Source organism: Salarias fasciatus, chromosome 1, assembly GCF_902148845.1.
Source record: "Salarias fasciatus chromosome 1, fSalaFa1.1, whole genome shotgun sequence".
Taxonomy (NCBI): Eukaryota; Metazoa; Chordata; class Actinopteri; order Blenniiformes; family Blenniidae; genus Salarias; species Salarias fasciatus.
In genome coordinates, this window is record NC_043745.1 from 24439709 (window position 1) to 24457504 (window position 17796).

Below are 17796 nucleotides of genomic sequence, written 5' to 3' on the forward strand. Positions count from 1 at the left end.
TAACAATGTTATTAGTCAGTGTAGACAACATTTCCCATGATCCATTGCTGCCTCATGATGTTCTCAACCTTCAGGTCTAGTTACTGTTTTAACTGTTTAAATGAGTGTTTAAAAAAAGAAAAACTGAAATGTTTGTATATTTGGTTATTTCTTTTAACATAAATCTGCTTACATGTTTAACCTCAATCGCATGATGAAAATAAACATGAAATATCAAAGTTTTGAAGAATTTGGATTTTAGAGTGATCAGAGGTTAAGTTTAACAAAAAAAATACTGAGGTGATTATCATGTCATAATTAGAATGATTCTGACTAAAGTCATTGTAAATGCCCTCTGTAGTGATGAAAAGTGTGTGTGTGTGTGTGTGTGTGTGTGTGTGTGTGTGTGTGTGTGTGTGTGTGTGTGTGTGTGTGCGTGTGTGTTTGTGTGTGTGTGTGTGGGAGAGCCTATGACAGTGTGTGTGAGTGATGTGTGTTTGCCTCTGAGGAAAATGAATCAGCAGTCTTTTCTGATTGACTTCCCCAGCAGAGACTGGGACTGACCTCTCTGGCCTTTAGGGTGAAAGATCACATCTAACCGGGAATTAGCTGCAGATTTATGTGCTTGAGCAGGCATATGACGGTTGGAGTTATTGCTTTAAACGTATTCTGTTTTGTTTCCTTCATTTAATTAATTTTAATGCAATACACGGACAGTGTGAAATATGGTAAACCGTACTGAATATTTTGTCAAGATTAGAATTTCATGCTTCGTCTCTTTTATAATCTTACGAATCTTTGGAGTCAAAAAAGATGATTTTGATTAAATAATTTAGTATTTTTTTAACAGTAAACTACAACCTGGACAGTGTGCAGTACATCTGTGTGGCCACTGACGGTGCACTTGCTACACTCTGGGAAATAAAAGGCTGTTGTGGCTCCACTCAATCTGTGTGGGGAAGAACACAGGCAGTGAGAGGTGTCATCCTGCAGAGGGCAGAGTTTCACCACTAACCATCTCAACCCTGCAAGTCAGGGAATCACTGACCTCCTCAGCCTTGGTCTCCATTTTCTGACTACAAGAAAGTGATAAATCCATTGGAGGAAATACTTTTTATGCCATCCATCTGTCTTTTTTTTTTTTAGAATCTTACACATTTTTTATATCTCCTGCATGTGTTTCAAGCTTACAGATTTCATATATCGCCTGTATGTGTTCAAGCTCTCTCCAAGCAGCTTCAGATCTCTTGCAGAAGCAAGAAGAGAGAATGTGAAAGCAAAAACGATAAAAGTGTGCGTGTGTTTTTGTGTATCAATTATAGTGAAGACGGTGACAGATCTTCTACAGATGCCTGCAATGTTGACGCTGTCTCTGTGCCTTCATGGGCAAAGCAGATGCCAGAAAATTTAATTAACTGAAATCGACATTCCAGAAAGGCCCACTGGGGATCTGACTGCCAAGCAGAGTGGCAGATCTGTGTAGCATCAGAGGATGAAAACAAGGGGGAGACAGTCAAAGAGTGATGGGCACAGATTCATGTGCACATTTTGTGCCATTAGCACATATTTGCTTGTAAAGCGATTTTGACATTGTGTCCAGTCTGCTGGCTGCTGGCTAATAGTTCTGACCTCCGTTTCAGCATTGAAATAAACAACAGTTGGTTTTGTTTAATCTGAATGCTGCCGAATGTCAATGTGACCTCTTGAAATGAAGGGTTTCGATTCGGGAGCAGCGCTGCACTACAATTAAAAAGTACAGTAAATGATGCATTTTTAAAATATGTGAAGTCTGGTAAACGCCCTTTCTGTTTAGAGTTTGCAGATCTCTCTGGGCTTGCATTTATTTTCTCCAGGTTTCCAAAAACATGCGTTTGAGGTGAGCCGGAGCCTCGAAATACCCCGTAGGTGTTACTGTGAGTGTGTGTGATTGTCTGTCTCTCTGTGTTTCCCCTGTGATGGACTGACGACGTGTCCAGGTTGTATCCTGCCTTCACTCCTAGTCAGCTGATCGGCTCCAGCGCCTTATCGCCCTGATGTGGACGGCGGATAAATCCTTGAAAATGATAACCACATGTTCCTAACATGTTTTGTTTCTGCAGAATACAGTTGAGCATTTTGTTTGATAATATAAAGCATTTTTTTTCAACATGTGGAGCCATTCATAGCAAAAACAAACATCCTAAAACAGCTGCAAATAAATGTTCTCTTTCACTGGTAAAGCAAAGAACAAAGGTTCTTAGCTTTATAAGTGAAATTATGCACAAATAATCTGCTCTAATGGTTAATTTTATGAATAACTGGTGAATATAATAACAATAAAAGAAAAATTGAGCAGCTGAAAACACCAATAAAGGTAGAAAAGAGTGAATAGTGTCATTTTGATCACCTAAAATTCAGTTTTCCTTTCTCTCGCTGGAAATTTATGGCATTTAGCTCAGCCATTCTGGAGAGGGAAGCGTTCAGGTTTTTCTAAAGTGTTCAGTCCTGGATTAGTTTGTACTTAGTTCTTGGATGTTTTGTTCTTGAAACAGAGAGGAGGTGTGAACTCCCCAGGAAGTATGCCAGAGGTGATGGTGAGGCTTAACTGGAGAGATATTTCTTTAAAAATGAGAGAAGGGGCCACAGAGAGAGCGTGGGGGGATAACTGATCCATCAGGTGATAGGGATTTTATCATCTGCGGGTCAGCGCCTTTTCCTGAAGCCTTTCTGTTGCCTCCTTTGAACACTGACTGAACTATGCCATCTACATAAGCTAGACGTTTCACCAGTCTGCAAAGAATAAAGGTGGTATTTCATGCCTTTTTTTTTTCCTCCAAAGAATACTGTCACAGTAGCACTGTTGAAAGAAACGCAGAATGCAGCATAAACCTGGCTTGCTGTCAGCGGAAGCTCCCTCAGAGCCTCAGCGACGTTGCCAGTAGATTAACTGTCCTCATATCCCTCCATCCCCTTGTTATTTCTCCTGCTTGTTTTCTTTTAATATTGCTGGCTGGCCTCCTTAGTCCTGCAGGGCGCTTGCAGACTGACCGGCAGACACGAGGCGGTGCAGGTGGAGATTCCGTCTCAGCAGGCAGGCTGGACACAGAGGGAGACGTGTGCAGGAAGAGGTCAGAGTGCAGCCGCGGCGAGCGCCGCAGCTCTGTGGCGTTGTCGCCTCGGATCCTGTCGTCCCTGTGTAAAGGACAGCTTTCTCATCGGACGGATCGGCGTGCCAGACACACATCCTTGTATATGTAAACACACACTTTGAGTCAGAGGCAATGTCAGGAGCAAACCTGGTTGGAGGGGTAAACAGCTACTTTTTGACTTCATACCACATCCTGATGGTCATGCACTGCAGGATAACAGCAAGAGAGAGAGAGAAAAAAAAGCAATGTTAGGCTACTGGGGCATTTTTTCATTCTGTAATTGTCCCAGTTTGTTGATGGATAGGCTGCATACCTTGCGCGTGTTACAAATCCAGCACACGATCTTTTAGCTCGTTGCTCATTTGGGTCCCGGGTGAGGCAGATGGATGGATCGGTGACACTTCTGCTGCCCCACCAAGCCCCAACTCCCTGGAACAGCAACTCAGTCATCATAGCTGCTGATGGTTTGTCCCTAATGGTAACCCATAAATAAACCAGCAACCAATGGAGTAAATTGATTTCCAGAAGCATGGAGGAGTGGTGAAGATTTATGCCCAAACTGGACTCGGCTGCAGTGCCGTATATCACTCTTTCCAATACATGTTGCCCTTCATCTTTTTTTCCAGCCCATCATTCTGCCTCTATAGAACAGAGTGTTCTCTCTTTTATTTCTGTTTTTTTTTTTTTTTTTTTTTAGATTCTACTATTTGCCAAAAGTCTTTTTTCCACCCTTTTGATCTTTTCCTGGTTTATCCTCTCATTTTATTCACCCAGATGCCGGGCTCACCTGGCCTTCAGCAGATTTGGTTTTTTTCTCTCCAGTTTTATGACTGTCTGTTTCTCTTTCTCTCGCTCCCTCGAACACACCTTTTAGTTGTTCAAGTGAAATTGACCAAGCTCTAAATAGACCGGCTTCTGATTTTCTGGAATTTGCTCATTTTGTCAATTTTCTATTTGGGTGGTTTGGGCCGCTGATCAAAGCAGAGCTACAGCAAAGATTTCAGGTCAAAATTTTGGATTCAGATTACAGAGACAACGACTTGATGTGTCACAGGCCGATCAAAAAAATACATTATTATGAATAACTGCTCACTTAAAATGTCCTTGTCTTGCAGCAGGGACTCTGACCTTCACGTGAGCGGCATCCTTTGCTGTAATCCAGCCCTCTAATTCACATGCATTTTTAATCTAACTACACAGCTACATATGGATTGACTTGCTCCAGATTTGCACATGCAGATGTTCTGTGTACGTGTGTGTGTGTGAGTGTGTGACGATGCACATGTGCTGGTCCGTCCTGCTGCGGGCATCCTGGTGCTAGAAACACCAGGAGCCATAACAGACCTGAGTTTATTAATGTTGTTCATTTCCTCTCGTCTGTTCGCCTCTGGCTGGATAGCTGCTCGGCTCTTCGGTCTAACATTCCACACACTCAGCTGGAATTAAGGGAGAGGCCTGCAGCGAGGCAGAGAACGAGCTCAGGAATGTCTCTGTTATCACACAGAGAGAGGATGGCGGGAGGAAGGGAACAGGAGGTCAGACTGGAGGGCCCCACCGCTGTTCGGTTGACTTCAGTCAGGACTGCTGGAGCTGTAAGGGTTCCCATTATCAAAGCTTTGATCATTACGCACCACCGTGCCCTCATAGGCTCAAATTACCACAGAGGTGCACGCCTGTGGTCCAATCAGAACACATGGGCATCTAATTTTAGAGTTGCTGCTTTTTAAATCAATATCTCCGCTTGTATCAGTGGCGGTGTCATGTAGATTATCTCACGGCTTTCACAGATGTCACACCGGGTTGGCTCTGCTCTCAGTCCGCTCTGTGTGCTGCCGAGGATCACTCTGCATCCGCTCATACGGGCACCGGGTTGCATACGGCACGTGCATGCGGAGGGGCACATACATGGGCGAGAGCGTCCCTCGGGGTGAACTGTAGCCGGAGTCAGACTGTGTGCAGGCATATCCACGTATGTGTGGTAAGTGAATGTGAGAAACAGTTTGACCAGCGCAGAGCGAATGCCGGGCTTTGAAAGGTTAAAGTTGATTCGAGTGATGTTGTTCTCTCGTATTTGTCAGACATGTCATTCAGTGGTGTTTCATGTTCCGTTTCTGTCTTGTTGGTCATGTTAAAATGTTTGCTCTTGTGGGGAAAGGAGAAAGGAGATTTTCATTTTGAAGGTAGAACTTTTGGGCATCATAAAAGGATATTTCCTCATTTTTTCATCAATTTTTGAACAAATTTTATGAAAGGACTGTCAGTGTTCAGTATATTTGTATAGCTTGAATGTGGTACTCCTGAGTGAATCTCATTCTGTTGGTTTCATTGCATCATCTGATAGTCATTGAGTATGTGGTGTGAATAATGTTGAGCTGTGTTGCTAATCAGTTAAAAGAATTCCAAACCAAAATATAAAGCCAAAATGTTTTCTGAGGTTCTGAAGAAGTTATGGAACGGTGCTCTGAAGTTTCATATCTAATATATTTCACAAATGAATATTCTAAGGCAGTCTATAATTTTCATTTTGAAATACTTCCGAACAACTGACCATGGGAAGCTACAGTGTTTTGTTGACTCTCTGTCTGGTTTGCTGTGTTGACTCACAGTCAGAAGATTGACGCTTCAAACATCTGTTTTAGTTCCTGCAGTGTTTTTTTTTTTTTTTTTTTTTGCTGATGATTTTCTGCATTTGCACTTTAAAGGGGCTAGGTGTTTAGAGTTCATCATTGTACCATTTCCCTTACTGGTTTCCACAATATTCTAGCAACCGTGACCCTCTGCCCACAAACCTGTGGTGCAAAGAGGAATTCTACATGTGAACGACGCACAACTTAGTCTCAGGATAATATATAGGGGGCAGATTTTCCCACAGGCAGTCCGGTCCCGTAAAGCCTCTCTTTACTACTTTCAGATCAGTGTTTCCGTGTGAACTTTCAGTGAAAGGATTTCTGTGTGAAATCCATTTAATCTTGTCCATGCTTAATGTCGTGCAGCCTATATATAAATACAAAGGGGATTATTCTCATTCTTTTCCATTGCTACACAGCGCAGATTTGAATCGAGGCTTACCATACACAAGATGTCAAGTGTTTTCAGACACTGGATTATTTAGTGAACAAAGATACACTATTCTAACATCTGATATCTATCTATCGATGTACCGATCTGTCGATCTATCTATCGATAGAGAGAGACGGAGAGAAAGACAGACAGAGAGATGTGTGCCACCAGAGGTTAACTGCTGTGGTTCAGATGCTTTCTGGTCTAAAACGCTGCCGTCCTGTGGAGTCCTCGTGTGTCGTGCAGTGTGACCTTCCCGCGGGACTGCTGCCCCTGCACATTACACACTGACTAACAGCGTGACAACAGGACTAATCACAGCCTTGTAGCTGTGCACTGCATAATGTTCCCTCTGATACGCTCGCCGTAATTAAAGATATGCGTGTTCCATTAGTTACACACAGCAGCAATGAGGCCATTCAGTGGAAATCATAGGGAAGAAAAGAAACAGAACTGAAATTGAGAGGAATTAAAATGCTCTACGCTGCATGCTTTGCTTTCCTTAATTGTTTTTGCCATTTTTACAATAATTTCATGTTGTCCTTCTCAAATGTCAAGGATCCTTTGTATTTACTGTAGTTACTCCAGGCTCTTCTAGAATTAAAAATTGTATTAAACCTAAAAAAGATGAACTGGTTCCTATTAATAGTATTTGGCCAATAGTTCCTAAAAAAAAAATGCAATTTCAAGTGTTTTTTTTTTTTTTTTTGGTAACACTTTACTTGAAGCACCCAGTATAACACATTATAAGCAGTTATAAACACTCGTAAATGATCACAATGCTTTATAACCCACTATACAGCATATGATTAGGGTTAGGGTTGGGTCCTGGCATTGTGATCATTTATGAGTGTTTATAACTATAGCTACACATGCTATAATGTATATTTATAAATGTACTTGTAATGTGTTATATGGGGGGCTCCAATTAAGGTGTTACTTTTTTTTTCTTCCTTTTTTTTGTGCTCTGTATTCCCTGGTGTTGTTGCAGCGGTGCTGCTTCCATATGTTGTTTACTGTTCCTGTCACATGGTTAGGACAGTGGCAACCGTGAGGGGCCGCAGGTGATATGAGAGCTGTAGGCAAACAGACTAAGATAACATCTCCACACAAAATTCCGTTCTTTGTTGGGGGTGTAGCTAAGTCAAATACATTGCGAATACTAACCTTTTTTTTTTCTTCCTAATCATTTCAACAATACTGCAGAGTTTTTGTCTATTTCTCCATCATTGTCACTTGAAACTTTTTCTATCCTGTTGTTCATGAACAACAACATCTGATTTTTACGACTGTTCAAAACGTCCTCATTCACCTTCTCTGTCACCACCAACTAGACTCAAACATGCACTCTTACATATCCCAGTATGGCATGCACAAAAATCCGGATGTGCACATTCAGTCTCTCCTCACGTATGAGCTCACAGGAACTGTATATGCTGTAGAATAGGGCACTGTAAATCCCTGTCCACCACCCAGCTCATTTCTGACCCAGCTCAGGCCCCACAGTGCTCGCCACGAGAGGGGTGGCTTAGACGGGCTTTTAGGGCTGCTCTCTTTGTGCTGAGTTCATCAGGCTGGTCCTTTGAGCTGGGAGACAGCTCGCTGCCTTGTGGCTCTTTCTTTCTTTTCAGGCAACAAATGTGCTAAAACAGCAGCCCGTAATCACTTGGCATTAAGGGCCGTTGTGTTGGGCATTAGTGGTTAGAATTGACCACTGGGACGTTATAAAAATGAGTCTGACAAGAGAACACCAAAGCTGATGAGTCTGGATCCTGGCACTGGATGGCTAAAGGATTAGTCAGCTAACGCACTGGCTGGGGCTTCTGCAGGGTCGGGTCCCATCGCATCTCATCACCACCGGGCTCCAAGCAGCCCCTGTGGCTGCCGTGGCTCCATCCGCCTCTGTGGCTAGCTCGCCGGCTCTGCTACCCATCCTCCACTGCTTCCTTCCTCCGTTCTACCAAAAGAACAACATCGTGTTGTCTTGCAGGGCGGTGCTGTTATTGGCAGAGCACAAAATGTCTTCAGCTCAGGACAGGAAGGTGTTTAGTGGCTACGGAGGAGCCTTATCAGCAGCAGGTTTATCAAAAACACGTAATTGTAGAGATTTGCAGCCCAAATCCAGCTGAGTGTGCATGTCTATCCACTGAGGTGATATGCAACAAGATTTTCTGTTCACCCACTGTTCACAGATTTTCACCCACTATAACCCTTTATGTTGTGATCTTCTATGTGGTGTTTCACTGAGTGCAACAGTCACTTGAAATAAATTTACCTCATTATCACTGATCCATTAAATCTGCTTTTCTGCACAGGAACTAACCGCCGCTTTCGCTTTTGGAGTTAATTCAGCTGAGTTTTACAGAAGTAGAGCAGCTTTTGTTTGACAGGCACCTCTCAGGCTGCCATGCTCAGCTTCTCCTGGAGCTCAGAGTGCCTGAGTCTGTTTCTCTGGAAGCTCCTGCTGTTTCCACTCCTTCGCTCAGTGAGAGCAGCTTCATACAGTTGGAATGTAGCAGTAACAGGCAGTACCATGGGAAGAGTCACTGACGTGCAGGGGGGGAGGCAGGAGGGGGTGAGCGGCACGTCCTTTATTCAGGCCAGTGCTGCGTTCACTGGACTTGTAACAGTACCTTATTTGTGGCAGCTTTGTGGTACATTGTAGTGTGTTTTGGCCCAAGTCTCTCTTCTGTTAGCTCACCTACTGTTCTCTATTTTCTCTGCTGGCATCTTATCAGCTCCCACCCCTTCAATTATACTCTTTTCCTCTTCTGAACTGGGATGTTTGTGTTCTCTGTGTGGTCTCTACACTTCTGTGTTCTCGTTAACACAGTCTTACTTATAGTCCCTTCATTTTCTCCTTTCATTTATCAGCTTTTTTGCTCTGATCGTCACATGTTTTCCTCATTTTGTCATGTTGATATCAGAATCAAACTTCACTGAAGTTCCTCCCACACTTTTGTACTGTGAAGGATTAAGGCTGCACAGCTTTTAGACTTTTCTTTTTCTCCTACTACTCACATTTACATGCACATCTCTGGATATAACCGAAAATAATGAAAGAACTGAGATCTTTAATCAAGCACTCAATTGCTTAACTGACCAAAAGGAAAGGATTGATGAGGATTATTGTGAGTATCAAATAATAATTGCCATTCCCAACTAACTATGGGCGATGGCAGGATAAACCCTGGAGAGGTTGTCAGTCCATCACATGCAAAACACAGAGGGACAGACAGCCACACACACTCACATTCTCACCTATGGGCAATTCAGGGTCACCACTGAACCTCATATAGATGCTTTTGATCTGTGGAAGGAAACTGAATACCAGAAGGAAGCCCAAGCTCTCACAGGGAGAACATAAATATGTTTCTATTGGTGACAAAAACAAGTAGGCTACAGTCACTGAGCACAAATTTCACACTATACAGTGAGAATTTCTCACTGGTTGTGACAGCTGTTTCCTTTACTACAGCTCTGCATCTTTGCAAGCGTTGGCAAATGACAACCACAGAAAAAAATGCAATGAATTCAAATTGTTTTTTTAATAAACTGTACTTTTGTGATGAGGACAACTATATTTTCAAAAGGTGAAGATAAACTTGTTTAATGAGAGATGTCTTCAGGCTCCTTGTACAATATGTCGCCTGTGTACGTACAGAAACCAGGCTACTGTAAATCTATTCTAATAAACATGCATTCAGCCACAGCCATACCAGGCTGTCAATAAATATAACATGTATCTGCACGCACAAACATCTTTACTAATCCATACACACAGTGCAAACCACAGGGTTGTTGCTGCTAGCCTGTTTGTATCAGTAGACTGTGGATCTTAGGTGAACCCAGAAGCAGATTGATACACAAGAATAGAGTTCACAATGTTAATTTGAAGATATGGTCTGAAGCAAAGGTAACCTGAGGAAATAATCCAAAAGATAAGTCCAGAGAAATGAACAAAGTCCAAAAACACAAAGGGATCAAAGAGAACATGAGAAATCACAGCAAAGAACACAGGACTTCTCGGCAGGGTGGTACAAAGGCGATCCAGACTCTATTCCCAACAATCCAGGCTCTCAAGGATGAAGGCCACTGAAGTTGGCAATGAGTTAGGGATCTAGGATGTTGCTTAGAGGTTCTTCAGGGTGCTCTTCTGGGCCGTACCCTTCCCAGTCAACTAGATGCTGCCTCTCTCGCCTTCTCTTGCCAACTGCCAACAACCTCTTGACTGTGTGGACTTCTGGAGGAGCACGGGAGGGAGATGTGTGTGAACCCAGAGGAACTACTTGGACCATGGAGAGGCGTTTGGCGTGGCCAGCATACGGAAGCCCATCTCCAGCTTCTGGTTGAGTCTCAATGCCTGTCTATTTGTCTGGTGATGGTAACCAGAAGAGAAGCTCACCAGTAACCCCAACAGCTCAAAGAATGCCTTCCTAAATTTGTGGACGAATAAGGAGCCTCGATCTGACACCATTTCCACTAGGAACTTGTGCACCTTAAAGACATTGTTCAGGACTGCATCATTTTCTTGATGATGCGAAGCAGAGGCATGGCAATAAAATGCACCATCTTGAAGAAGCGGTCTGCTACGGTGAGTGTGACCATATTAATTTCTTCTTTTCCATGTAAGTCAGCTCTGCCCTGGCCGGAGAAAGAGATGGATGGATTATTCTAGTAGTGGAGATGGTCTCAATGTTTTCCCTCTTGGTCCTGGTTTCTAGAGAAAGGGAGTGCAGCCTCCCAGAAGGGTGCGAGGAGCCAGGAACCAAGCTAATGGCACAGTCATAATCACGGTGAGGAGGAAGGACGGTAGCCTAGCTCTTAAGAAGACTTCATTCAAGTCTCTGTAGACCCAGAGCACCGAGGAAACATTGGCTGAGACAGGCACACGAGAGTTCTGAATCGAATTGGTTTGTGTACAGACGTAGAGTGAGCAGGTGGTGCGGGGAAACATCTCACTTTAAGAGGGCCACTCCAGGACTTGATGCCAAGAGAATCCCTGGATGAAGGAGTGTGAAGAATAAGCAGACACAAAGAAGCGCCACTTCTCTGTGTGGCTGCCAGGGTAGACTATGGTGACTGGCTCAGTGTGTTGGGTCACCCGTCAGAGCAGCTGCTCTGTTTTTCAAAGTAAAACACGAAGACGCAAAACAGGTAAGATTTTAGACAGGCACATGAGACCTGGCAGTTGTAACCCACATGGAGCTGTATACAATTTCTTTTGTTTTGGTCACCTCATCAAAAATTAATGTAACTCCTGTCCTGTTCAACAGTTTGATTAAATGGAGCAAAGTGTTTGGATCCATACACTGTAGGTTTCAACACAAGCAGATGTGTGAAACTCGTTTCACATGCTTCAAAGCACTCCACAACCAATAAAGAAAACAATGATTCTCTCCTCCTCAGGTTCTGAGTGATAGAGTGTTGACACAATATTTATTGCAAATTTGACTTGATGATAAAGAAATTATTTAGTTAATTCAAATCCAAGTAAGAGACAACTAAAATCATTAAACAACAAAACCAACCTTTGTTGGGGCTTTTAGTGCTTGTGCAATGCTAGATACAGACACATTCAGTAACATGTAGTAAATACTAATATTGTAGTGTAGACAATGTGACCTTTCCAAAGTAACTATTTTCACTTGCATTGTCCGATAGTAACCTGGCAAAAGCCATATTGACATGTGCAGCAACGAATTGCTTCACATGTCAATCTGTGATTTCACTCGGTGAATCACTAGATCTAAATGAACACTGTACTTACAGTAAAGAGGAACATTAGCATAACACATCATAATTGTTTTTATCATTCTTAATGATCAGTGCTTAAATGTAATACAAATAATACTGTTGGATTGCCAGAAAACACCATTGTGGCTCTACCAGTGTATGAATACAAACGTAATTGATAAGGAATTTCAGTATTTCCCTTTTTCCCCACATTGCTGGTTCATGAGAGCCATGCAGTCTGCAAAACCCCTATCCCATGTCAGCAAAATGTTTCATGCACTCACCTGTCACTTACTGCACCTTGGTGTCAGAGAATGATAAAAATCACATACCAGTGAAGCTGGGATACAAGTTATTTAGCACATCCCTGCAAAAACAATCGTTTCTTTCTTTCTAGTTTTTCTTGGGCGTTGTGTTCATCTGACATGATAATGGATTTTTTTTTTTTCTGCGTTTTGCAAGTTTTCAGTGTTTTGTTAACAGGCTAAATGTCAACTGTGATAAGATTAAGGGAGGAAAAGAAACATGCTTATGCATGAATTGTGATATGAAACTTCAGAGAACAGCCTGTTCTTTGTAACGACTCAGAGGACAGAACCAACCAAACACAGATGCTTTGTGAAATATTTATCGTTATAAACAAATGAGATTGCATGATGACATAATGCTCCTTGAAGCCGGTTACATCTTTATTGTACGCCGCTGTAACAATAGAGGGAAAAGGCTGAATTGTTGAGCTGAGTGGGTTGTTGACTGTACCTTGAGATTTGACATATTTTTAATTTAGTGGCTCATTCTGCAGCTAACAGTGGGCCCGTCACGTGAACGGAAAGAATGACGTAATGGTTAATGTTCTCCTCCCCAGGTTCATACAGCACATTGAGTGGTTGCGATTGTGGGTCTGACATTACTCGGGTTCAGAGGAGGACAGTTATTTGTTTTTTGTTTCTTTTCCCTTCGCGAGAAATAATCACCTCTTTGTACATCTGCTACAATGTTAAGCAACTTTGACCATTAGTCTGAGGTTATCACTGAGCAACACATTCAAGTTCAGCCAGGTTCACTCTGCAGCACAGTTTCTGTTCTCTGGCTATAAAAGGCTCAGCAAGCCATGTCTGCTGAGAGGGTAAACAGCAGGAACGAGGCACACAGAGAGGAAAATTTGAGATTTTTTTTGGTTGGTTGATCACAGGCTGCCTACTGGAGTAAATGTCTTCAGAAGATTAAAAGTAGCCGAGTTCACAACTATCAGCCACTGACCCACTGTGGTAAATTTAGTACTCCAAAAGCTTTTTTCTTCATCACAAGGACTTAAGTAGACCAAGGCTCCCAAAATAACAACACTTCAAGCTACTCACAAACAACTTTTCCTCTCTGGTTGTAAATAAATTCAAAAAAAGATGCAGACAAGGGCAGGATTTTCACATTTGCTTCTTTTAGCTCAAAGCATTTTCTTGCAATGTGATTAGTCAGCCGTGATGAAGCTTCTTGGTTAAGCTCACTCTCACAAAAACAACTGGAAACCACTGTATTCCCACTGTGTGGTGTGAGAGGGTGTGATTGATGAATCACCGGAGAGAGGCCGCATGACTGGAAACAGTTGACAGGTTTAGTGGACGATCACTTATAGAGGAACTCTTTTTATAAGGGTGGACACGCCTCTTTCTCTGGTGGTCATATTTGTGCCCTGTCAACACCTTTTCTGATGTGAGCCTGCGGTCTCTAATGTGTTAAACCATAACTGTGCAAGATATGGAAGGATGTCACACCATTTAAAGTATTTTAATTATTCACTGTATGTGTTAATATTTGCCAGGCCTCTTTGTTCATGTTGGATCCTGAAGTTTGATTTAACCTTTTTTTTTTTCACATGCAAAATACGTGTTTCTAGGATTTCTTAGATGTCTTCCCAGGTTTTGAAGTCCCTATAATAGCCTCAACAATACTAACCAAGGAGGTCTGGGGTGCATTTGTGAGATGCTTGCTAATCCTGTCATATGATACTAATCTGGCCACAAACAGTTGGCCTCTTAAGTAAGCAGAGATGTGATATTTGTATAGAGATCTTTAACGATTTACACCACAACGCTTTCCTTTGAGGACTTACCGAGCAGATTAGGGGTATGTAGGTGACAGGGATTGAAATCCTCTCAAAGTGAAATCTAGTTTGCATATTTAGAAGTTTGTCTTTCAATTTTATTTTGTTGAAAACATTACAGATTCTTTATTATCACTACACATTAGCACACAGAAGAATGTACAAGCACAAGTCTTTAAATACAAAAGATTTGCCATAAGTTGTGATATAAAAAATAGGTAAATGGGTTAAAAAGGTAGCAAACGTAATACTTTTCCATGTTTTATCAGGAAACATACCAGCCTTTATGCCTTCACATGAACCAGAGATTAAGCAGGTTCTTTATGAAACCACATTGCTGTGCATCACTTTATATACACGTTATAAAGCATTGTGATCATGTATGAGTGTTTATAACTACTTATAATGTGTTATACAGGGGGGCTTCAAGTAAAGTGTTACCAAATTTTTGTTGAAACCTGCAGCACATATATATTAAATGAGGCTGAACAAACAAATGCTTCCTTTAGTATGTTTCTTGGTTGTGGTCAACAGTCAGAGAACTGTGATTGGATCAAGAAAAAAATGAGGATCAACAAAGATTCTTGGAATAGTTTTTTTCACATCTTATGAGATATTTTAGCAATAAAAAATATTGAAAAACACTGAATTATTGGTTTTTAATATACTTTCCTTCAAAGAAAATCATTTTCTTAATATAAGCATACGTTTCATAGATTAAAAGCTTCAGAATATGGCCATAGCTTACGTAGTCTACAGTATTTTTGATATAGAAGGAGTGCTTCACGTCGTCTTGTGTTTCCAGAAGGTTTCAATTAGCATGAAGAAACAAAAAGGCTGTGCTGGATCTGCAGGTCAGGCCCGAGTCAACAGGGCGCAGGAGGGATCACCCAGTCTCTCACAGACACCTAACTCAAGACAGATGAAGGCCGGGATACATCATCTGATTAGGAGCTTTCTCCAGTGTCGAACAACTGTTTCACATCAAATATCACATGCTTCTTTATTCATCACCATGTGATTGTCTGCGTTTGCTTACGTGAACGCTTCCATGTGCATCTGCAGTCGGCTTTACATTTTTAGGCCGTGCACATTATGCTGTTTCACTCTACATTAGCCTTTTTGCTGCAGGAGAAGCTGGGTTGAGTGAACCTTGTGATGTGCTTCAACCAAATGTGGGCCTGGATGTTCGCCTTTGTTTTCCATGTGCCTGCTCTTCCATGAGCGCACCTGAGCTTTGAAGCTGCCAGTTGTCCGAAAGAGCAATATCGCTGTGATTGTGTACGTGTGTGTGTAGTTGTGTATTCGGGAAAGATGGGAGCAGGGATGCAAGCGCAGAGGACAAAGATAGCTTTGATCACACTGAAGTGTCACTAATGTCTTGGTCCTCTCTGTAGTAACATCTGAGGCACCGCCACAGTTGTGGATGAGAGAGAGAGAGACGAGCAGCAGGGGAAAGACCTATAGTTTTTATTAATTCTATAGATCATCAGTAGTTGGTTACAGCTCAAGACTGAATATTTTGATTGCAAATTATTTGTAGTTGACACTTGAGTGATCATGTTGAACATCCTGCTGTCCGCACTGATCGATCCAGACAGACGTTTAAGAAGCTTCAGAAGGAGTGAGAGACTTGCATCTATACTAGTATGTATCATCCTTGGGGCATGTTGACTTTTTGTTTAATGTGTTGTGCGTTCTTACACGTGGATCTGTAAATCTTTGTGGAGAAATCAGCATGTCCAAGTCAGTATCTTTTTGAAATATTGTTGAAATAGAATTGATTGTGTTTCCCCAATTTAAATATAACTGTGGGTTTTTAAGAGTTGTCTGTCTTGATCCTCTTCTTGGTGTGACCTTGCCTTTCTCGGAGGTCATCCTCTGCTTGCAACTCACAAAACATGTCTGCTACTCCTGGCTGGCGGTATTTTAGCAGTGGTGGATTAGGTCTGGTGGGAATTAACTCTTTAGACCACCTACACTGCCGCCAAACCCCCCTCCACAGTTGAGGAAGGACAGCAGAGGAAGCGATCATTAAAGTAACGAGATTGGAGGGAATGTGATTGCTTAGTTTGTTTGGAAAAGATGGGGTGTGTCTGCATTCATTTGTTTAATGTTACACTGGACAATGATAACTTCAATAATGTCTTAAAGTATTTTGGCTGTGGCTTACTTTTTTTTTTTTATTGCGTAGGCTTTATTGTTTTGCTGGAAACAGAAGTAAACTGTGAAACAATGCAAGCTCAGATTGTTGCATCCTGTGGGTGGGGTCTGGTTTAGGAAGCCATAGGAACTTAACTTGAATGGCTTTTGTGGTTTCCTGTGAGGTGACTTATCAACCACAGTCACTTCCAATTTGTCTGTGCAGACAGATTTTTTTCAAGGGCTACGTTTACTTTAACTACCAGATTATCTATCTACCCTTAAACATCCCACACAAACACAAGAGCCCAGAGGAAATTTTTTTTTCTCTTATTACTTCTCATACAACTCACTTGTAAATATTGTATTAGTTTTGTTCTGAAGGTCAACTTCATGTGTGCTTTTATACATACACACGCGCGCGCGCGCACACACACACACACACACACACACACACACACACACACACACACACACACACACACACACAAACACTTCACAGAGACATCGTTTGCAAATAAAAAAACAGGGTGTTTTATTTATTTATTTATTTTTTGCTGAAAATGTAAAATTTTAGATGCTACCCTGGCCCTTGTGTAACACAGCATTCACCATCGCTGCACAGTCAAAGTGAGCAGCATTCAGCATCAGCAGAGACAGCGGCGTCGCTTCTCCTCATTGTATCCCGGACCATGTATCTCAAGGAATAACAAGGGTGGACCCTTTGCTGGCAGCAGTGACAGCAGACATAAAACACGAATTAGACAACATTTTTTGTTTCTGTGCTATGTCTTTGAGTAACGTTGTGAAATAATCAGGAATAGAAGTATGCGGTTGTCGGTAGATGAAAGCTGGCCCCGTTTTTTAATCTGTCCCGCACCCCTACGTGGCTGCAGTGGTGCGGTCCGATGTGAGACGACACGGCCGTCGCTCTCAGAGTCGGGCAGGGAGAGGTTTACTCAGCCTGCCATTGCAGCACACCGTCCCACTGATGCGTACTCTTACCAACTTTTCATCCAGAGGTTAGCGACGGCTCGCTACAGCAAGGCGGACTCATTTGTTCTCCGATCATTTATCATTTCTGTTTTTACCATTACCAGCCGGAGTTTCTTCCATGTCTTGCTACCTGGCCGGACTACCGTTCGCGTTTCGGGCAGTGAAGATAAGATAATGAACTTTGGACTTTTTCCTCGGCGGCTTTTCGTGATATTTTTCCCGTCGTCCTGGATAAAATAAAATAACAACGCAGCCCGGCGTGGCGGCAGCTGGGCGAAAAATAAACGGCAGAGGTGGGAAAATAGCGCACTCACCCAAGTGATTATCAAAGCGACAACGGGGACAACTTTTAACCTGCCACTTTTGAGGCGGAATAGCAGTGTAAAATGTCGTCCAAAGCTTCCAATAAGGTGGGTACCTGACCGGAGGAAATTCGTATGTAAACAGTGTGCTGCTGGTTTATATAACGTGTGAGGTCCTGAGAGGCCAAAGCAAGCAGAGCTAGGAAAAAAGTGGTGCATTTTTACTGTGGATGGGCAGTATAACGTGGTAGACTATGATTACTGGTGCAGCAAGTCTGCCTCATGTTTTGTGTGTGTGTGTGTGTGTGTGTGTGTGTGTGTGTGTGTGTGTGTGTGTGTGTGTGTGTGTTGCGAA

At 42.4% G+C, this 17796-nt stretch overlaps 1 protein-coding gene across 9 annotated transcripts in view; it reads left to right on the top strand.

The window, feature by feature from the left end:
- tjp1a (tight junction protein 1a) overlaps window positions 1-17796 on the top strand; it is a 94116-nt gene that overhangs the window by 30213 nt on the left and 46107 nt on the right. The window contains exon 1 of one of the 9 annotated variants that reach the window (XM_030094397.1): window positions 17147-17165. The exons of 7 other annotated variants lie outside the window; for them this stretch is intronic. Coding sequence is in view for 1 of the 2 variants with exons in the window: in XM_030094391.1 (XP_029950251.1) it covers window positions 17526-17549 (24 nt within the window). In the remaining variant the exon portion in view is untranslated. Of the gene's footprint in view, window positions 1-17146; window positions 17166-17189; window positions 17550-17796 lie in introns of those variants that run through there. One more of the 9 variants, XM_030094391.1, reaches the window with a different exon arrangement.